At 40.3% G+C, this 23,749-nt stretch overlaps 1 protein-coding gene across 4 annotated transcripts in view; it reads right to left on the bottom strand.

The window, feature by feature from the left end:
- DIDO1 (death inducer-obliterator 1) overlaps window positions 1–23,749 on the bottom strand; it is a 48,992-nt gene that overhangs the window by 15,051 nt on the left and 10,192 nt on the right. For 2 of the 4 annotated variants that reach the window (XM_075276993.1, XM_075276991.1), the window contains exons 3-7: window positions 23,260–23,374; window positions 19,677–20,424; window positions 19,033–19,345; window positions 18,192–18,467; window positions 16,170–16,392 (exon numbers count right to left, since the gene is read on the bottom strand). In XM_075276993.1, coding sequence (XP_075133094.1) covers window positions 16,170–16,392; window positions 18,192–18,467; window positions 19,033–19,345; window positions 19,677–20,424; window positions 23,260–23,341 — 1,642 coding nt within the window. In that variant the 5' untranslated portion in view covers window positions 23,342–23,374. The remainder of the gene's footprint in view (window positions 1–16,169; window positions 16,393–18,191; window positions 18,468–19,032; window positions 19,346–19,676; window positions 20,425–23,259; window positions 23,375–23,749) is intronic. The other 2 variants (XM_075276995.1, XM_075276994.1) reach the window with 1 other exon arrangement.

Genomic DNA, 23,749 nt, shown 5'->3' with positions numbered 1-23,749 from the left:
GGATCTGTGGGGGTCCATCTACTAAGCACTGTACTTTGGCCATATCCGATGCTCCAATTCAAGTCATGGAGCATTGTGTATGCTGCCTGTCCACAGCTCTATTGAGAATCAGCTCGAAAATATCACCATTTTAAAAGAAACCCTAAGATAGCTAAACTTTCTAAAAACAACATACCGTATGTAACCCAGCTCTAATTGAGGAGCAAATAGAAATTAAAAAAAAAAAAAAAAAAAATAGAACAATGTACACAAAAGTTTTAAATGTATTGTGCAGCTTGTGGTTTTTTGTTTATGTGGCACTAACAAGGAATTGCACCATTAAACATTCAGTCTGTCAGGAACGCCCCTCCTTAGAGAGGCATCTATTGGATAAGTACCATCAAAAGTAGGGGAGGTGTTCCTCACTGCTCAGCGTCATCGCTGAAGAGCTATGGTACCAGCACAGATAGCGCTTCTATGGGGGCACAGAACGGGAAAGCCCATAGTGCCCTGAATTCAGCACATGTGCCCAATTACATGAAAGGTCCTCTTTAACCATAAAAATTAAAGACATCTGCTGTTCAAACCATCTATAACCCTTAGGGCCCATAGCCACTGTAGAACGCAACGATGGAATGCTGGTGCTCTGCATAGACATTCTGCTGAAAAGAGCGAAGGGTGTGAAAATGAGGAGGAATCCTATGCAGAGGTCAGTCTCAAATTCCAAACCGTTATAACTGTAGTCAGTTCTGGAACCGCATGGGCCATCACTAAGTCACACACTGATTAATTCCAGGCTAATCACTGACCTTAATACAGTCATGCCCATTAAACAAATTATACACCTGTGTAGTAAATTTGTGCAAATATACTTTGCACCCAAGAGAGAAAGAGGGTCTAACCCCCCCCCTCCAAAAAAAAGGGGAGCAAACTGGGTAAGGGTGCATAGGCATATATACTTTGAATACGGTGTCATTCTGCATTACAGTTGTCAGTTATCTGAAAGGTACCTCAATACAACTCATTAAATGACTCTAGAGGAGTATATCTCCATAAAACAGCATACACTGGAACATGTAAAGGTTTGATTTTCTTAAAATTGCAGTCCAGGAGTGTTCTAGAGAGTGGTGTCTAAAAGCTTTTTGTAGAGCTTAGGTGGCAAACACCTAGAACACAGCATTAATGCTTTGTCCTACAGAAAAAGAAAAGGACCCCAACAAATACCACTCTTAATTTATAGGGAGTCCCACAAACTGACAAAGCGTTTTACTAGGACTTATCCTACTGCACAAGGTTCGTGTGAACACCTGCGCTCCAGCATACTGTCTACTGGCGACCAGGCACTTGTCCAAACCATCCACTCACAGGTTTCAGTCTTTAGATTTCTAAGTGATGCCCTCAAGCTTTCTTTTTGCATCCATTCATACCATGCAGGTGATGCACATCAACCTTCATATAACTCATTGATATACCTTTAAAATAAATGTACGCTAAAAAATATATTACATTTCAGGCTGTACGACTCATCCCGCCCAGGATCTATTAATATTGCTAAGGAACCATGGAGTACACCATTCAGGACATTATAAAAGGATGTGTAAAAACAACTTTTGTCTGTTATTTAGTAGTCCACTTTAACTGCAAGACACTAAACTGGACTTAGACCAGCTAGCCTGTTAGAGACACAGTTTAGCCATAACCAAAACCGACAGGTTAGCTGAATACCATTATCTTGTGACAATGGCATCTGTCAAGGAGTGGGATATATTGGGCAGCATGTGGAGACAGCAATCCAAGTTGATGCACTGAAAGCATGGGAAGAAAAAAAATAAGCAAAAACATTAGGAGCAATGCAATAAAGGCCATATTGTGAAGGCAACTGGGTTATGGCATCTCCAAAACGGCAGGTCTTGGGGAGTCTTCCGGTACGTAGTTGTTAGAGCTAGAGATGAGCGAGTATATTCAATCAAATACCACCCTTGCATAGTTGTTGTTGTTAAATAAAAAAAAAATAAAATGCGCCAGGGAAGGTGGGAGGGGATTCAAATTTTTCCAGCGTGGTATTCGACAGAGTACACCAATAACTATGCAAAGGGAGGTATTCGATCAAATACCGTTTGCTCATCTCTAGTTAGAACCTAATACAAGTAGTTCAATAAAGGGCAACTGAATCTGTAACAGGTTCACACAAGCCAAACTAGCCTGGTCTGATGGCACAAATTCCTTAGAGGATGGTAGCTACAATAGGTATTAAAAGAAAGTGCAATACAGGTTGCTACAAATGGGGCTCCATTGCACAAGTCAGGCGTTAATGTTATAGATTATTTTACAAAAAAAAAAAAAAAAGTATAAAAATAAAAGTTCATTTGATGACTATATGCCAATATGAAGGTAAACGTCAATGACTCCTATGTGGTCAATATCTACTACTACATGCATTAAATATCCAATGCCAGCAAATGTTAATTGACCACTGCATCCTCCTGTGGTAGAATACATACCACTTGGTGGGGTTGTTAATCGTTGGTGCAATTTCTTGGGAAACTATATGAAATTAAACTATGCATTTCCTGTATACAGCCTCTCAGGCATGTGGACATGGTTTCAGATCCCAATCACTTGCACATCCAAAGGAAGAACAGCCAATGACTCAAGGAGCAATAATACAACTTGCATGCCTTTAAAAATGGTTTGGTCCATTAATTCTGCGGAGTGCACCACTCGATTGTATACCTCCCAACATTCATTCTTGACTTGATGTTTGGAATGAGTCGCCCTATTCCGGTATATTTCTTCTGTTCAGCTGAGACTATGGAATCACTTGTTTGTAAATATCAGATTTTGTTGCAGGACTATGTATGGAATCAGTGTGAGTAATCGCAAAAGATAAAAAGGCAAGTGCATGGCCAATATTACTTAGTTACTTGACCATCTCATTACTACAAAAATAGGAACTTATCTCATTTTGCCCTCCTGCTAAGTTCAACATTGTTAACACCAGTGGGGTCAAAAGTTAATTTTGGGAGACATGGCCTGGTTTGTAGTAAGGTTGTGGAAATGAACATGCCAGATCGCCACTTTAGAACAATCGAGAAGCTTCATTTTGAAGACTTGCCTTAAGAGGCGATTTATCATTAGCCAAGAATAAAGTCCCAAAACGCTGCTTGCTTTCCAGGAAGTGAACCACATTTAATGCTATTGGTTTTACACTGTTCTTCTGAGGTCTCATGTTTTTCCATGCTTTGCTATGGAAATCCAGTTTGTGAAGATCCAAAAAGATGAATGATTTTCAAGATATTGCTTCCTGGGGGTACAGAATATTAATACTGAAGTACTGGTGCTATTCTGTGAGCACTCCACCGCTTCTAGAGTTCTGCTGTTCTTTAAAAGTGAAACTAAAAACTATAACACTTGATTTTCAGGCAATATTTTTGAAATAAATTATGGATCCCTTCTGTGTAATCCAGCATTTATTTCCACAAAGTATTACAAAATTAGTTAATACTTTCCCTTGTTTCTGTGTTGAGAATAGAGATGAGCGAACACTGTTCAGAACAGGACGCTCACATAGAAATGGATGGAAGCGGCCGTCACGCGGGGGGTTAAGCGACCGGCCGCCAGCAAAGCGTACGTGCCAGGTGCTTCCATTCATTTCTATGGGAGCGTGTTGTTCGGATCGACTGATCCAAACAGTGTTCGCTCATCTCTAGTTGAGAACTATTTCTGCCTCTCACTGAATGTTACTCTGAATGGAGTAGGGGCTGTGTAACATGTAGAGAAAAAAAAAGAAGGTACATTATGCTAAGGTTACAGTACTATCAAAATTATTTCCAGAGATATCACTGGTTGAAAACAGTTGGGATAGATATATCATGTATAATATACAGCTGCATGTAAATATCATAATCCTGACAGTTTCCAACAAATGATATCTCTGGAAAAGATTTAGATAGCTCTTAGAAGGAAATCTCTTTTCATATGACACCAAAACCAAGTTTGTACACTTTAAAATGTCAGATTTAACCGCTTGACATGACCCTCCCCCACACCCTCATTTTCTCTACATCAGGGGTAGACTACCTTTTTTGTCCAATGTGCAGATTTAAATGGAAAAAAAAGTTAAATTAAAAGATGAGGTCCTCGGAGTGACTGTCAATTACTAGGCTGACGACCCCTATACTACAGTCACATACCACAAACCATAACACAGAAGTGATGCCACCCGATACTTCAGGATACATGCGCTTACTGCTATTTCCTGGGACGCTCCTGTACTTTTCTATTAGAAGCAATGAAAGTCTATGGAAGCCCCCAATTGGTGGTAAAGGTATGTGACTGGCAGCATCCTTATGGTGGAAACACTATGTATCTGGATGCTAAAAAACACATTTATACTGAATAATGTCCCACATTGGCCCCTGAACACAGTATAATAATCTTTAATAATATTCCAATTTTTGACATTCACTAGCTATTATGCTGTGGGGTCTCTTCAGACCCCACAGTATAATCAGAGCCCCAGGTGAGGTGATAAAACAAAACAAACAAAAAAAAAAAAAAAAAAGTTACTCACCTCCACTCCATTCTCTTCGGCACTTCTGCCTTAAGCAAGTACCCGTTGATTGTGTCTCAAGTGTCACATATGCGTAATGACGCCGAAGTGTCCTCTGCGGCCCTATCAGTGGTCTTTTACATTGGGCAGAAGCACCAAAGAGAGCGGCTCTGGTGCGCAGAGGTGGTGAAGTAACTTTTTTTTTTTTTTTTTTAAGTTTCAACACCTTTGCTAGGTCTCCGCTTATTATACTCTGCGGTATGAAAAGACTCCACAGTATAATAATAGCAGTTCCGTTTTGGTGAGTACTCGGGCTGCCCATACCAGGGAAATAAGCCTCGCGTGCCATTCTTGGCACACGTGATGACCCCTGCTCTACAGAGTAACATTTGGTGAGAGTAAGAAACACCTCAGGATCCAAAATTTGTTAATGACACAAATATGGTCAGAAAAATCAAAAGTTGTCTTAAAGTTTAGTTACATTTTAACCTGCTCAAGCTTTAATGAAAGACTTTGGGAAGGTTAGCAGGGCAGGACTTTGGTGTTCTTTGTTGGATGGAGACTTGCTTTTAGAGCCATAACGAATGCCAATCAGCTTTTCAGTCATTTTACTGCTGACACTTTATGTAACCATTAGTAATTGGAATGGCAGGTAAGGGTGTGTTCACACAGCAGAAAAGAGGAAATTACTCATTTTCTGCTGCTGCCACCTTTTCGTACGGGAAACCGATGCAATATATCAGCATTCCATCGCGGCATCCTGCTCCCGATTAGACCCAGGAGGAGTCCCGACCCATGGCCCCCGCGTCTGAATCAGCCACGGCAAGATCGAGCAGAATGTTTCTTTTTTTTCCATGTCCTTCTGCGATCTCTGCCCTCATTGAAAACAATGGGAGACAGATTCCGAGAGGAATCCGCTCCCAAATCTGCGTCAAATTCCTCTATGTGAACAAACCCTAATGGGTAAGTGCTGAAACCTACTCATTACAATGTCTAATGTAATGTGCACACACGCTGAGCAGTTTAAATCACCCTAACAGGTCTACTTTGTAAAATTAAAATCTGTAGCCCAACAGTCAGACATATTTTATGTCAAACATTAAAGGAGTGTTCCACATACACATAGCAAACAGAAGCTTAAAATAAAATATTGGGTGATGCCATGATCAAACTGAAAATCAGCTCTGATTGCTGTTCAGCTGATGCACACACAAATGTCTCCAAAAAGTTTCCATATGCTGTTAAAATAAGTGGACCACCCCTTTAAAGGGTCTTTTTGGAAGGCTTTATTTGAAAAGAAAAAACCCCAAAAACATTTTATCCATCGCACATGCCCCAAAAAATTATACTTCTAAAAGAGGGTAAGCACAAAGCACACTAGATTTGTTCCACCAGTTGCTTTTGCTTGAATGAAACAAAAAAAGATCCACGCATACCCCTTCATCAGATCCAAAGTACTATAGCAGAGTTCTGCAGCAACGTGCTGGGAGAAGAAGTGAGCATTGTAGTACAACAGCAATTTTGAGAATTTTTCCCTAATATTTTCTTTGATTCCACACAACTCTAGATTATTCTGGTAGACGCTGCCCTACTTCCACACTTGGACCTCCAAGCGTCTTCTTTTTAAGAAGCCCGTGACCCAAACTCGGATGGATGAGCCGTGTCGGTTGCTCTCTTACGGACTTAGGTTTCAAGGAGAGCGGCCTATCATTTTTTTGTGTGTTGTATCTACCATTCTGATGTATGGAACACTTTCAGTGGCAGAAGTTTCAGTCATATGTGAATATCCTTTTAATTCAAACCATAAAAGGTCTCTGTTCTCAAAACTAACCTGACACCTAGCATCAAAAACTTAAATACATGTAAATTCTAGCCACTTCCCCTTTTACTAGATTAAGAAAAAAATAAATAAATAAATAAAAAAAAAAACCACATGCATATTAGGCACCCCCATATCTGAAAAATGCCTGATCTGAGACTCTGTTCACATCTGCATTTGCTATTCCATTCGGGGAGTTCGCTTGGGGAGCCCCCAAATGGAAACATATAAAACACAGAAAAACGGTTACCTGGGAAAACACGCAGAATTCATACACTATGGTGGGGTCCGTGTGGTTTCCGCACAAAACATGTGGAGAGAAAAGTCCTTCAAGCAAAACTTCTCTCCACACGTTTCGTGCAGAAACCACATGGACCCCACCATAGTGTATGAAATCTGCATGTCTTCCCAGGTAACCGCCCTTCTATGTGTATAGGTTTCCATTCCCCAAGTAGACTCCCTTAATGGAATACGGAACGCAGATGTGAACTTGGCCTTAAAAGGGGTTGTCCAAGTTTAACTTTTAAAGTTTAAATCTGCTGGAGGACATAGGGGAAAAAAAAAACAAAACACTCATTTGTTCCCATTGCTCCATTGTCAGCGGCTTCAGCACAAGGACCCTTGATGTCACAGTTCGTGACATTCAGGCCACTCACTAATTGGTCTCAGCAGTCAAGTGCCAATCGGCAGCTTCAGCATAATTCCAGAAGATGCCGTAGGAGAAGATGAACTGGGAGGAGCGAGAGGATCCTGGAGCAAGGAGGATAGATGAGATATGCAAATTTTCCCCCCACCGCCTCCTTGCTTATTTAAACTTTAAAAGGGTTATCCGTTTTTGCCTGGATGACAACCTGCAAAATTATAACATCGTATAGGTGTCTAGTAAAGAAGGGTTCCTAATACTTCAGAAACTGAGTGGGTCTTTAATGCTGGAAATATCCAATTTCTTGCACTGTTATGTGGTGAGGGATTGAAGATTGGGAGCAGTATGATGTACCAGATTTTCACAAACTCCATACTAACTAGTCACTGATGCATTAAGTTTTAGTCATCACGTAGTCGCCACTTTCCTGAGAATGTTAGGTAAACCATTGGCTTTCAACTGCTGGTATAGGAATAATGTTATATCTATATCTAAAGTCTAGTTGCAGTCTTAATGCATTTTTTTCTTTTAACTGGAAGAACAATGTATGGTTATTGCTTTGAGGAATTTTGATGTAAAATTAGTAAAAAAAAAAAAAAAAAAAAAAAAAAAAAAAACATAGGGAATTTGGCTAAAGAGTGTTGAGAAACCCTACCAAGCTATAAAGATGGCAAACGTTACCAACTAGTGTATATACTGAAACTTCTAGGAGTGGCAAAATAGTTTAATTACAGACCAACCGTTCCAGAGCAGAGCAAAAAAGAAAAATTTAAGAGCATGTTCACGTCGGAAAATTATGATGACAACTCAGACTCCTCTGCATTTTCCAGCCCTGTAAGACAGTACGCAGCGGAGAGGCAGGGAATCCTAACATCCTAGATAACTATAATGCCAGGAGCCCATTTCCCACAAATCCAGCATGCGCACACCTTCAGGACTTAGATTTCAACTGTCTGATCCTACAGTTTACTTGTGGATAAGCAGCAACCAATGTTTCTGGCAGCGACTTAAACATCATTTATTGTAATAAGGCATCTGCCGTACACCTGTACATATTAAAAGGTAGAGAGTCAGAGGAGATGGGCAATAGTGATATAAACTACATGACCGGAAGAGTCATTCACAATTTCCATCGAAGGCTACAGTGTCTCACTAATTGCTTTATAACAGTCTTCAGTTTTCCACTCATAAGGCAGCAAAAAAAAACCAAAAAAACCAGGACATAGTAATATATATATTACTGCACCTGCCTTTGTATGTAATGCAGAGACACATATTAAGAGGGAGGGGGACCGGCACCTGCTTAGTAGCAATGAAAATCATTAACTTTATATCAAGATTTGAGCAGCTTTTGCAATGGCACCAACACCTGCTGTTCTAGCATGGTCACACAGTCTTCTCCAAAGCCGACATTTGGTAATAAGAATTGTAGTGACAAGGGTTTTAGGAAAGAACGCTCTCCCGACCCCAAAATGGTTGAGACTTCGTTCACATCTGCGTCAGTTTCCGTTAGAGAGACTGTCGCAGATGGCGCTGAAAATCTGCAGAGAAACGTTTTGCACAGAGGAATTTTTTATCCAGCAGAAACTTAGACCCCATTATGGTCTACTGGGGTCAGCAAGGGTTTGTGGTTTTATCAGCTGGGTGCTCAGTCGTTTGGGTCCCACTGTGCATACAAACGATTGAAAGCACAGCGCAAGAGTTAACCTTGTCTGAGCTGTTGTCATGAGAGCTCAGCCCCATACATAGGTTAGGATTACCGGACTCAATTGGTGTTCTCCCCCAGTGAATCGAGTTCAGTTCTCTATATGTAATGACCGGACTGCTGCTTACTTCTCTGGAGCAAAGGCAACGCCCACATTGCTCCAAATAATTCATTTGCATAGTGACAAAAATGGAAATTTTCAGTAAGAGGCACTGACCTATCTACAGGGCTGGGTTTTTATGACAAGACTCCCTTTACTGTACTGGCTTTTAAGGCCAATATGCTACAGTCAAGTTGCTCACAAATGTATTCATAGGATGACGTATGGCCTGTTGCTTGATGCAAATGGTATAGTGAAATTTGTTATTGCGATACTAAAAAGGACATAGATGTTTGTGTAGTTCAGAATAGGCATGCTGTCTCAGAACACCTTTTCAGCTTCTCCGGTGAGATCTTGGGCTCCATTGGATGAATGCTTTTGGAATCCATTTGATTTGAATGCTAGACAATATGCGAGTTTGGATATCTGCGTAGTCGATCAGTGACCACGCCAGCTCATTGTTGCAGTGATTGGCTGAGCCAGTCTTTCAAGAGAGCAGCAGGGACCTAGCAGGTATCAAAGGATCAGGAGTAAGATCAGCGCAGGAGTATCATTTTTTCCTGGACGTACTGGTCGTATCAAATTTTTCCCCTCCAAACAAAAAAAAAAAAAACCCTTTCAGGCCAGGACCACATGTGGCATAGTGGCAGCAGGTTAGCCATCAACATAACCTACTACAATATACCAGTGTAGTGGAAACAAAACTGAAACACAACTCCATCGTCTGCCTTCTGTCACAGGCAAGTCCAATGCATGAGGTTCACACAATCCCAGTATGTCGCTTTAGCCTTGATTCGATTTACCAGGAGAGCTCAGGGCACCAAAGTCACCGATCAAGTAGGACTACTGAGGAGTCGCTGAAGGTTCACTTACATCGCCAAGTCTGTCCAAAATTGCGTCAGGCCATCACATTGTGTTTTTGATGCTTTTCTCACTGTAGTTTTATATGTTACAGTTAAAACGTGTTTAAGTGTGTTTTTCTTGTAAAATTTTTTTAAAAAACCGCATGGCTCAAAGAAATAGTTATAACTGCTCTTAGTGAATGCACCCTTAGTGGCCAAACTGCCTTTCTTGTGTATAGAAACTGACTTTAGGGGCAATGTAGCCATAGAAGCCATTCCTGTGCAGAGTTGGACTTGAGTTTGAAAATGAAGGTTATGAAAAGTATCATTGGTGAATTTGGTTACAATACTGGCCTAGCACATAAAAAAAAAATATTAGATCACATTATTACAAATAGATGATGCAATTTTGATCAATTGTCAGACTGCTGGGAATGTTGAGGTACTTGCTTCCTGGATCTTCTGGACTGCTTTAGAGAGGATTGATAAGAAGCAATAGCCTAGTCTGTGCAGTACGGTTCCAGGGAATGCTATGGGTGTGTAAGGATGATCTTTCACCACATCCAGTTTTTAGCATCTGTTAATAGGTGACATTTCACTTTTGCTGGTGCAGCTGGAATCTCCCCCCCCCCCCCCCCTCTATCTCCTAAAATTCCTCAGCAATCTTAAGCCTGGTTCACATCTGTGTATGTATTCCATCCAGAAGGAGTTCGCATGGCCCCCCCACCCCCAACAGAATACAAGCACAGTTGTAAGCACCCGAATCACATAGACTATAATGAGGTCCGTGTGTTTGCCACGCACTGCCAGAACGAATCATTTATGCGGGCAGGGCGCAGCAAGCACACGACCCCATTATAGTCTATAGAGTCTGTGCGCTTTTACAGTGCAGCGAGTCAAATGCGCTTGTTTTTTTTTGTGGGGAGTTGGGTGTCTCCAAGCGGACGGAACACATATGCAGATGTGAACCAGGTTTTAGTCTTTGTACCTGGGCAGTGTCAGCAGCTAGTAAAGACAAAAAAAAAAAAAAACAACATAGCAACACTGGATTGTTTGTTGCAAATTTCATTAAGGAAATGCTGTGCAGCTACTGCGAGTTTATATCTTTACACGACATAGGTTGAAATCAACAAAATGAAAAAGCCTCAGCACAAGTTGATATGCTGCAAGTGTAAGAATTACACCATAGGTCATTTCCACTGTGGATTGTTGCTGTAGAGCGTGGATAGAATTAAGGCTGGACACAGACATTAGATTTCTATTTAAAATGGCAGTTTCTGGTCTTCTTAGATTGCCGTATTTTCAGGGCCAAACATATGTTTTGTGATAAGGGACTTTAGTTTGCCAAATCAACTGGGATAGGGATTTCTCTATGACGCTAGTCCTCCACAGGACGACATATAGAGCATCTATAGACTCCTAGAATGACAGATGACTGTGCTTGGATTTCAGCTCCTTGCTCAGTCAGGGGAATACATCTACTATACCTTTACTGGTTTTATAAAGGACTACTGTAGCTACAAGGTCAATGCTACAGTAACAAAATAGCACAAAAATAAATTGCACCATTCTATTGGCAAGACTAAGAATAAACCAGGGTACGGACAAAGAGGGCTAACAATCGGCACATGAATATAAAGACTATCCGACATGAATACTGGTGTATTCTTTCAGCACTACTGCTAGCTAAGCTTGAATGGAACATTGCTGTAGACCTGCCGCTACTGAAATTAAAGTTTTAGCTGCAGAGCAACTAGAATGTAAATGCCTGAAAGGAAGAGCTCTGGAAATCAGCTAATGAGAAGAGTGTTCCAGAACTTAGACCCATGAATCTAAAACGGATGAAATGTTAAGAATAGGTCGTACTTTAAGTTGTATAACTCCTTTAGTATGCTGCCTTCATATAGATTAGAAGAGGTTTTCCCATGAATAATGTCCCGCTTCCTGTGGATCTAAGTGTCCGATCACTAGTGGTGCCACTGATCCCCAATTTTCTTGCCGAAATAAACCTTAAATAGCATGTGCTCACAGATTTGTTTATATGTGACGGTGTGAGGTCACAAATTTACACCATCCCTATACTAACAAAGGGAACTCAAAACCTCCATATTTTACTGTTCTTTTACTAGTGGGGAAGGAGGGGGCTGTTGGTCACAGGAAAACCCTGATAAAGTGTAACACCAAGTTGGTTTTCTACATATAGTCAGTGTACTCCAGTAGTCCAACATCTCTTCATGTCACTATTATGCTGTATATATATGGTCATTAATATTGTGGCTTCTTTGGTAACCTTCACATGCAGGAGTCCAATGCTACATTTTCTGAAATAGTGAAAACTGTCAGGAATAAAGCACTTATCAGTTTCTATGGGGAATAAAGGTAACAGGCCAACTTAATTTGCATGTATCGTTAAACTGATATGTTGGTAAACCAAAATATACCTCTACTTGCCAATGCTGTGCAATAATAAAAGTGCACCAAACCTTTACCTTTCAATGTCTTCTGACAGTCTCAGATCAGGAAATGGCTTCAATATAACACTGGGGAAAAACCTTGCAAGCCTTAAGATGTTCCTTGATTGGGCTGGAAGTGGTGGTCATGATAAACAAAAAAAAAACAAAAAAAACAAACCAAAAACCTACACACACCACCTCTTGACCTAGTCATCCAGTATAATAAAAGATAAGTGGCCGGAATAACTAAGGTCACAGGTATCACCATAATTTCAGAAAGGATAAAACAAATTTGCGTAGAAGAGACGCTTGCCTGCTAGCAGGATCCTACAAATGTCCAATGTAACCATTGCTCTCCAAACACAGCAAAAAAAAAAAAAAAAAAAAAATTGCCATTAAGCAGTGCGTGAAGAGTATATCACTATTGCAGAAAATGCTTAGATACAACTGATAAAATAACTTTTACTACACCTTCATGTAAATGGCATCAGCTAGATTACAATGGAAATGTACACACATTCAAGATTAAACTATATAAAACTTCATGTGTACGCTAAAGAAAAAAAATAAAAAAATAATCTATTTCTAGTAGAGATCACATATTAGCTCAACTATTAGCTTAATAGAAAGCATGTGGTAGATTTCCCCCCCCCCCCCCACAGCCCATAAATGCTATATGAAATAAATCAATTCACTTGAACTGAATAAGTAACGCAAGCAGATTCCAGGAGTATTTAGGTGTCAAAATTGTGTCTAAATCCTAAACTTGTGAATATAGCCAATATGTGCAACACAAAACTAATGTTGTAATTCATAACCAGATTGTTGTCTGAATGTACAAAGGCCTTCATTTAGATGGGCAAGACTACATTTGTCATCTACAAAGAGATTGCAATATTCTATAAAAAAAAAAAAAAAAAAAAGTGCTAAAGAAAGCGAATACATATATACACTCACCAGCCACTTTATTAGTTACACCATGCTAGTAACAGGTTGGACCCCCTTTTGCCTTCAGAACTGCCTCAATTCTTCGTGGCATAGATTCAACAAGGTGCTGGAAGCATTCCTCAGAGATTTTGGTCCATATTGACATGATGGCATCACACAGTTGCCGCAGATTTGTCGGCTGCACATCCATGATGCGAATCTCCCGTTCCACCACATCCCAAAGATGCTCTATTGGATTGAGATCTGGTGACTGTGGAGGCCATTGGAGTACAGTGAACTCATTGTCATGTTCAAGAAACCAGTCTGAGATGATTCCAGCTTTATGACATGGCGCATTATCCTGCTGAAAGTAGCCATCAGATGTTGGGTACATTGTGGTCATAAAGGGATGGACATGGTCAGCAACAATACTCAGGTAGGCTTTGGCGTTGCAACGATGCTCAATTGGTACCAAGGGGCCCAAAGAGTGCCAAGAAAATATTCCCCACACCATGACACCACCACCACCAGCCTGAACCGTTGATACAAGGCAGGATGGATCCATGCTTTCATGTTGTTGATGCCAAATTCTGACCCTACCATCCGAATGTCGCAGCAGAAATCAAGACTCATCAGACCAGGCAACGTTTTTCCAATCTTCAATTGTCCAATTTCGATGAGCTTGTGCAAATTGTAGCCTCAGTTTCCTGTTCTTAGCTGAAAGGAGTGGCACCCGGTGTGGTCTTCTGCTGCTGTAGCCCATCTGCCTCAAAGTTCGACGTACTGTGCGTTCAGAGATGCTCTTCTGGCTACCTTGGTTGTAACGGGTGGCTATTTGAGTCACTGTTGCCTTTCTATCAGCTCAAACCAGTCTGGCCATTCTCCTCTGACCTCAACAACGCATTTCCGCCCACAGAACTGCCGCTCACTGGATGTTTTTTCTTTTTCGGACCATTCTCTGTAAACCCTAGAGATGGTTGTGCGTGAAAATCCCAGTAGATCAGCAGTTTCTGAAATACTCAGACCAGCCCTTCTGGCACCAACAACCATGCCATGTTCAAAGGCACTCAAATCACCTTTCTTCCCCATACTGATGCTCGGTTTGAACTGCAGGAGATTGTCTTGACCATGTCTACATGCCTAAATGCACTGAGTTGCCGCCATGTGATTGGCTGATTAGAAATTAAGTGTTAACGAGCAGTTGGACAGGTGTACCTAATAAAGTGGCCGGTGAGTGTATTATATAATATATAGAGCACAATTCTGTTTGTAGGGTGTGCAGGGAGTGTAGCCACTTGGCCTATGAGCTTTTTTTTTTTTTTTTGGGGGGGGGGGGGATTTCCCTTCGTACAAAAGGCTTGGCTGAGGGTTTGCCTTATTTGTGCAGAGTTTCATCCACCACTGGTAATGGGGTTATGGACTGCATTTACAACTGTCACAAGTATTCCCCAATGTGTCCTGCACAGATTCTTCTCTAATATTCTCTCCAACTCAGTACAGATGGGATAGTACAGGAAAAAACATTATGAAAAGATGAGGGGGTTTTGGAGGCAATTTTTTTTCCCTAAAGCAAATTATGGAACTAGTGCTCTGAACAGTCATGTACGATTACAATTGCCGATCATTTGTAAGATTTGTGTTTAGTTTAATAACCATATATAAAAACGCAATTCTTGCAGGATGATTTAAGGGGGAGGAATGAAGTGGTGGAATATACAACAGATCTATACATTAAGAGGAGTAGTTCGCACTCCTGTGACTGTTTTGCTAAATATTTGTATTCATCTAGAATTTTCTTTTAGAAGCTTTTCCTATAATTTACCGTTGTGTTATTCCTCCTACTAGAAATTTATGAATATACTGAAAATTGGACATTATAATTCTCAGTATTCTTCAATCGTCAGCTGTCAATTCCTAGGAGGAACACCACAGAAACATCCAATGGTAAGTGCAGAGTTATAAGAGATGCTCCAGATTTAATGAATACAATATTTAATAAAACAGATGTCAGTTCCGCTTAGTTACCCCAGTACATTTCATGCTAAGATTACCATCAAATTATTAACTTTAGCTAGTGAAGTGTCTGTGACAATTCAATATCCCCAAATTAGGGCTGAGAACAGTGTGCATAAAAACAAGATTTCACATGAAGGTGCAATAAATTGTTTTAATTTTTTTGTTCACAAAATAAATAAATTTTTTAAAAATGGACAATACGGTAGATCCATGATCACTTACCTGTACTGTAGTCCCTGCTGGCAACAGGAAAGATCTTCGCTTGCAATAAGATGCATTGAACAAACATTTCACAGGTTGTTAAATAAAACTCAATTCACTAACCTGGGCGAAAGTCAGTCGAGACCTTAAAGAGCAAGGCCTCATTCAGGCACTCATAATGTGGCCACAATTTAGGTCCTTACGATGTTTCAGGTCCCCAGAAAAACTCAAGATTCATGGCCATAATATATATATATATATATATATATATATATATATATATATATATATATATATATATATATATATATATATATATATATAAGAATTATGGCCATCTGAACAAGGTCTAAAACGAACTCTATGCAAATAGAGTTGGGTTGGGTTGAAAAGAACAAAATGCAATGGCTTTCTAAAAGCCAGCTGTACAACAGAACTCGCTACAACAGCAGCTACGTCATCCTTATGTCAGGACAGTTTAAGTTTGGGTTTTTTGTTTTTGATCACCAATGCCATATACCCCAAAAGCTTCCCGCCTGGAAGTAATATGGACATTAACCTTATAATGTCGAGACAGTCTCACTAGCTCGACTTAGGAATAGAGGACAACAGTTACTTTCCCAAAGTTGGTTAAGCTTTTGCTCAATATTCTAAGCTTCTGATTATCCCTGCAAGAGCCATTAGTTCACTGAGCTCATCTGTAAAGGTATCTTGACATTAGGCTGACACCTATTCAATACTTACCTAATATATAAATATGACCTACTCATCCCTATCTGTAGCTCCCTGAAACCCAAAAGATTACATGACAGTCGAATAGAGAAGATTGTGTTATGTTAAATAGGATTATGTTGTGTAGATTACTGGCATTATGAAACCGTGTGTGAAGATGTTGGTGGTGTGCTAGGGGAGAATACCTATGTGATACATACATTTGTAAAATAGTGTAGATGAAATGGCAGCAGTCTTTTCTGGCTTTACTGCATTGTAATTGTGATCACTCTCCCAGGAAGGCGTGCTGCTGCCACTCTCCATTTTCGGCTCGCTGCTAGCTTCTGCTTCCATTCTTGGGATCATGACTAGGACCTTCTTCATTTCAGCTTCTGTCTTTACAGGGGATGCAGATTTCTGCACAACTGGAGTGTTTGAAGAAGTCTGTCCAAAAGACAAATATAAAAGGCTGAAATAATCTAACAAATCTGCCTTAAAATATCAAATAAATATACCAAAATAATATCTTAAAATATCAAAGTAGAAAAGACATCTCAATTGGGAAAAAGAGTTAGTGTGTACTTTATAGGTGGTATGCTTTGTGTAGCAGCTGCCACAGAAGATAACGGAAAGCACCTTTAACCAATTCCAGCTACTTTTTTATTTTGGCTTTTATAAGTTATAAATCATTCTTCTGAACAAAATTTCTGTAATTTGCAGTATATGGTATGTTAGTAGCACTTACTAATGACCTGTTTCGGGAAATGTGGGGATGAGTGTGTAATCCTTACAAAATGGGGGCAACAGTATGCCAGAGTGGCGCTTAGACAGTAATCACATATGGCTACAGCAAGAAAAGGTTTGACAGCCACTGCTGTATTATATAGCCGTCACACACCATGTGTGATCTCAGCCTCCGCCTTTTCCATACACCCAAAACTATTACAATTAAGTGCTCATACTATTGGTTTATTAGTCATGGAAGGAACAACATCAAAATACAGAAAAATAAAATGCATAAATTGCAGAACAATTGTTCCTACTGGACAAATTCTAGAAGTAATGTGGTCAACATGCAGAGATTTTTTACTGGCCCCTAATTTGGAAGCTAACCTGTAAAGGTAAAAGGCTAAGGAATGAGGTTTGCAATAATGAAAATGACCAGGTTTTAAAATTAATTTAAGTCTAGTTGAAACTTGCCCATCAGATACTGGCTTGGATATAGGGGCTGTAACTTTTGCTGCCAGATAACCCACCTGCTGACTACACTGACAACCTCTACAATCAAGTTCAAGTTTGTGAATTTTTAAATACCTAGTGACAAAAATGTTCAGAAGTGGAGTTTTTCCATCATCCTTGCGTAGATTTCAGTGCAGCCACATAGCCTAGCCATAGGATGCACCTGATTTATGTCAAGGAGCACACTTCAACAATAAATTAGACACATTCTTTGGCAGAACCGCACACTGATCTTAATAAATCCTCATCAGTGTGTCTACACGATTGGCACTACAGTCAGATAACATCACTAATGATGTTATGTCTAAGGGGAAGGGCAAGTCAGAGGGAAGATGAACTGAACGGTAACTTCAGTACAATTCCAATCACATAGCAGTTGGGCAAAACATGGATCAGAGCCAAAACTGAAAACAGAGTCTGATGGGCAGATTTCTTCTGTGATGCCAAGAAAGCAAGCTAAACCAGTTTGCACATGTCTAATGTATAATTCGGAAGATTCTTTTTTACTTTGTGTGCAGCGTTTCAGCATGCAGGATAGAAGGACTACTTGTCATGTTATAGTATATGTACATATTGCACCATTTCTGGCCATTAACTTCTAGTTTGTTGAAGATTATGTATATTTTAAGCCTTTATAGCTGTAAAATATTTATAATCTAAACTTCTGAAATATAACTAGACATTCAGTCTATTAAAAGCAATGTCATTCATTTTTACTATCAATCTGGTTTAGGCACACCAAGCTTAATTTATCAAATCTGCATAACAGAAAAGCTGGCTTTGTTGCCTAGATCAGTTTTCATTTCATTATTTTAAGCTGTTTGCTTCCATTTCAGATTGCCTTCACATGACCAATATGGCCACATTATCAGCTTTGGGTCACATCACCTTCACTAAACCACAGGGGAGCTACAATACAGACAGTAAAATGTGGCTGTGTAAATCAGCCTTCGTATTTACACTACATGGGAATCCATTATTTCCTCTGTTGTGACATTTCTTACCTGGGTCTTGGGTGGTGGTTTCTTCTCAGATTTTACCTTGACCTTTTCCTTCGGCTTGCTTTCTTTGCCTGAGCTCAGGGACTTCATTGTGGCTGCAGCATGCTTGAGGATACAGTCGTGACTGCAATACACAGAGTCAGGCAGAGCACTGCTTACACAGCCTGGACCAATGCACTTGGCTACATCTAGAGAGTCAGCCATCTCCGTAACCTCATGGGAAATCTGAGTGGTCTCAGATACTTCTTGAGGTTGCACACTAGATTCTTGAACCATCACCTGTAATAAGATTGTAAGTCGTGAGTCAAACACTTTTGTAATGCAGATTTCACCCACTGCTTACAATAAGTCTGTCACCTAGTACAGCACCTCAAGCCCTGCAGATCGATTTTGGTGACTAAACAAATAATGTGTAGGTCAATATGCAAATAAGCTTTTTGGAGCAATGTTGACACCCTTAGTGCTCAAAAGAGGAAAGCTCCAACGCCCTCACTGCTCCTCAGAGATCATTTTCATATTGACAAATACAGTGATATTTCAGCAGAGGCACATTTGCACAAGGTGAAAAGACCTTTTGATTCAGGTGACCCCCAACCTGTTTGCAGGGCTCGGCTGATATGCCAGGTTCTGATGATAGACTCCCTTTAATCAGGTTTGCAAGTAGCTACCCAAACCAACATTTATTAGTATTACATATACACAGAGAACATCTTGTTACTAAGGAACTTTGTATATAAATGGAGTTTTAATGCACTAACCACTGGATAACAAACTGTAAACTAAAGGGAGGTCATGGACATTAAGGAAGATTGTACCTTCAATGCTCAATTTAAAGAATACTTACAGGATGAAAGATCTTTAGTTTCTTTTTGCCACTGGGGTATGCAGCCTTTTCAATTCTGCCTTTGATACCTTGACTTTGTGCGCAGTGCTCCACAGTACCCACACTGGTAACTTCAGAAGCGCTAGGAACTGGATCAGCTACTACCTCCTTGCGCTCACCATCTGTCCCACTTTCTTCATGTTCCTGTAAAATGGTGCAGTTGGGGCATATATAATCTTCACCATCCTTTTCCAAAAGTCGACCACGGCCTTCAGATATTCCAACGCAATCTCCATGAAACCACTCTTCACATCTATCACAGCAAATCATGAACCTGTATTTCAAAAGGCAACAAAATGAAAAATAGTTAAACCATCCTGATGTGCAGGCTGTGAAAACACAAAAAAAAAAAAGGCATATTTTCCTGGTTCATCTTTTCAGATTAAAGTGGGCAATGTTCTTACAGAATGAAGAGCAGTCTGCATATACTCCCCAACCCAAAGTACATTCTCAAGCGATTAACTTTAAAGGTACTCTTTACAGCATACACTCATCTGACAAGGTTAATTCTTTTTTCCAGTGGATTTATTTAGTATCTATCCCCAGAGCACCCTGTACATTTGAACTGCATATAAGGTTTTGAGAAAAATTTAGAGAGACGATACCTGTTGTTGTGAGGTTGGCGACATATACAGTATAGTGCATTTGGGTCATAGATCTCAGCTTCAGGTCTGCCTTTTGGCAAGACAACCATTTTGTCCAGTTTCCGATCTTGAATTTGTTCTGGGCTGTGAGGCTCCTGCTTTACAGGACCACTTTGCATTTGCTGCTGAAGCAAGGCTGCACGATTTGCACTCCTAGTGCGAACAGTGGACTCTGCATTTGCATTTACAGTGCTCATAGCATGCACATTTACGGTTTCACCTGCAGTGTTGTTGCTGCGACGGCTTCTTAGTTTGTTTTGCAGTTCTTTCAAAGTCATTCCATCACTATCAGAACTGTCATCCTCTTCTTTCTTAACCTGGGCTTTAGAGGGGACACCTCTAGTGCCTGAATCATGCTTTACTTCATGAGTGCTCTCTACACTCCCTTCTGACGCCGTCTCAGCATCAGTCACTGGACACGATCTATCACTAGAATCTTCTATATTGTTGATTTTCCTCCCTCTATTTCTTCTAACTGTTGTAAGGAACTCTTCCACCCTCTCAGTAGGCTTTGGTTGGCGCCCACTGCGTCGTAGAGAAGGAGCCTGTTGTCGAGCAGAGTCCGCACTCTCCATATCTAAGTCACTCACTATCTCACGTTTGGCGATTGTCGTTTTACGAAATCCCCAAGTTTTCTTGAACTCCTTGCTTGTTGGCTTAACTGATCTCAGCACATCTTCACTGTGTTCCTTGTCATCCGAAAAAGAGGCTATGATGATGCAAAGTAAAAGACAAAAATAATCTTAAAGAGATCATGTTTAGAAGCTTAATGTGTTTACTGCTCTGTAATATTTAATTTCTAGTATTCTGTAAGTTTATTTTTCACTATAAAGGTCGTAAGTCAATATAACATAGTACTTCTGTAACTGGGCTGGTGAGAATTTAATGCTACATGAAATTACAGATCCACTGCCTAGCCCTGTAACACCTCCTAAAAACTACTTTATTGGCACCATTTGTGACTAGCCTTGTTTCTGCAGTTCCATGAAAATAGAACTGGCAAATATTATAGCACCAAGCGTGAGGTATAATACATAAAGTGGTGGCAGGAAGAGGGCACTGGGTAGAAAAATAATTTACAATGTTCATACATGCACTCTCGCTGTACGCTGCAGAGTAGAATTGGGCAATCAATTGCAAAATGAATAAAATCAGTCCAAGTCAATGTGAACTTTATTTCAATAATTTTGCGTCCATGCCATCTTATCTCACTGCCATTGGCTAAAGGATACGTTACCAAGTGTGATCAGGATTGCCGAGATGTGAACAAAAATAAATAAATAAAAGCAGTACGAGGTGACATTTAAATAGAATATCAGCAGGAAAATCTGTATCAAACTACTGAGAGCACCTTGTCCGGCAGATTCTGCACTTTCCAAAGAGATCTCTTATTCTACATTGAAGCTCCAAGTTCATGAAAATCTGCGTTTTATACTTATGCAAATTAGCTGAAAAGGGCTTTAGGGGAGTTGTTTCTTCACGCTGCACAGACACCCCTTACTGCCACCCAGCTCCAGCTCTCATTGCCTGATTGACATCTTCCACTTTGTCTGCATTAGGGGCGGTAGCAGAGCAGAGAGTAAAGCCCCAGGTGAAAAGATGTCCCTAGAGCCTTTCAGCTGATTTGCCAAAAATAAAATGGAGATTTTCATGAACATGGAGCTGCATTTTTGAAAAGTGTTGAAGCAATCCAACCAGATACTGTCATTAGTTTAATGCAGATTTTACTGCTGAAAGACTCCCTTTAAATAATTTATGTAAAAGGAGTCTCAAGGTAAAATGTCAAGAGCAGTGGCATTATATATACTGCAACACTGGGGAGAGAATTATATGGTTTGGTGATGAAAGTTTTAACTCAAGCTTAGTTTAGGAAATGGCTCCTATAAGTCGACAGACACAGGACTTCATCAACTATCTACAAATCTAGAGAAAAAAAAGGAGTCATCCATCTGAAAAAACATAGCTAATATAAAGAGTAAATTACATAATGCATACAGCTTTAAAAAAAAAAAAATAAAAAACACACAACAAAAAACCTAGAAGACAGCAGCAATTTCAATATCATTAAAAGTGGTTGTCTGGGCCCCAAATTGATTTTTTATCCTGCTGATGTACTCATCAGATGTTCTGTGGATCTGTGATCCATAGGAGCCGTGAGACCCCACAAAGAGCAGGTGTTCCAGCAGCCTCTAGAGTGCATTCAGCAGGCTACTATTTAAGCAATAGGAGTGGCACTGCAGGTCATAGGTGCAGAACAAGCTTTATTACATCAAACTGAATCCACCACAATTTATATGCATAAACACTGAAATGTAGATGAAGCTATCACAGTCTGATTACTGGGATACTCATCGATCCAGAGAACAGCAACCTGTTTTACCACTTCATGAATGAAGCATCAATAGCACAGGCGACTTCATTTAAAGGGGCTCTATCAGCAAAATCATGCTGCTAGAGCCCCACATATGCGTACATAGCCTTTAAAAAAGGCTATTCAGGCACTGTAAATGTTATATTAAACTACCCCCCCCCCCCCCCCCCCCCCCGTTTTTAAAAAAATAACCTAAAAAAGAATGTGCTCTACTTACGGATCGTGCACGCTGGGCGGGCATTCAGGGTGTGTCTTCATCTTCTTCCCCCGATGTCCTCTGGTCCCATCTTCTTCCAGCGCTCGCTCGCGGACACTGATATGAAAAAACGGCCTGGGTGCATGCGCAGTAGCATGCGGCTTCTACTACGGCTACTGCGCATGCACCCTGGCTATCACTGGCCGTTCGCGAGCGCTGGAGGAAGACGGGACCGGAGGACATCGGAGGAAGAAGAGGCGGGGATGAAGATGAAGACACACCCTGAATGCCCGTCCAGCGTGCACGTTCGGTAAGTAGAGCACATTCTTTTTTAGATTATTTTAAAACGGGGGGGGGGGGGCATGATTTTACTGATAGAGCCCCTTTAACTTCCAGCAGTTGTCAGACCGCCAATAAAGTTATTACCTATCCTGCAAATAAGTGACAACTTGCCATCTCAGTCCAATTCATTTAACAGATGAGTATATAGCCAACAGCTCTATCCCCCTAGCCTCTCATTAAACATGCAAGCCACTACCACCACAGTACAATGGGGTCCTTGGCCTAACATTCAAGAGCACAGTGAGGAGTAAAAGTTTGTGGAACTTTATATCAACAAAGCTTCACCTTCCCCAGCCTCCTGGCACAGGACTAATTCCTACACAGACCCTTTTGGATGTTTTGTGGGGAGGGTAAAGAATGTTGGAAACTTTGAGTTTACACTAAGTGTTAGACAGAATTAGCAAATATTCCTCAGTGTTTCTATAAGTCTGAATGTTTCTACAAAGTAGGACAGTGAAAAGTTTGTTTTTCAGGGATGAAATGGGGAGGGGGGGTGGGTTAATCTCCTGTAACATGAAAACAAAATGTGGCTGAAACCCCAGCCTGATTTACACGCTTTAACATAAGAATTAACACTTGCAAACATATTTAACATCTGTACTAATCCTATGAAAATTGTAGAAACTACAGCATACCAGGAGAACTGCTCTCCAAGATTTCAAGGTTGAGTTCAGTTTCAAAAGTCACTGAAGGCAGAGAACTGGTCACTTCCTCCATTGCAGGTGATGCTTTTGCTGCCACACTGCAACTCTGAAAACAAATACGTATGTTTGTAAGAGCAGCAGGAGCCAAATGTTTCAGAGCAAGCATCAAGCCAATAGCTGCAGAAAAGCTGTGTCTGACTGTATTTTGAAGGAATCTGGGCCTATAAATAGTCACTGCTGGACTACTAACAACTACTAAGCTCTTATAATTTGCTCATGTATATGAAGATCATGGAAAAGGACAGCCACTAGACAATGCAGGTGACTAAATGCTTCAGTGGGAAAATTATGCTTTAAATACCAAAATTTTAATGATAAAAAAAATAAAAAAAATACAAGGAATCCATACAGTCAAGCACAAAATGCATTGTAGTTTTCTTTAAGCCTGTAACCAAACAGAAAGCATACATATGCATTAAAG

This window comes from Leptodactylus fuscus, chromosome 6, assembly GCF_031893055.1.
Source record: "Leptodactylus fuscus isolate aLepFus1 chromosome 6, aLepFus1.hap2, whole genome shotgun sequence".
Classification (NCBI taxonomy): domain Eukaryota; kingdom Metazoa; phylum Chordata; class Amphibia; order Anura; family Leptodactylidae; genus Leptodactylus; species Leptodactylus fuscus.
Note: the sequence above shows the minus strand (reverse complement) of the source record. Positions and strands in the feature narration are given on the sequence as shown.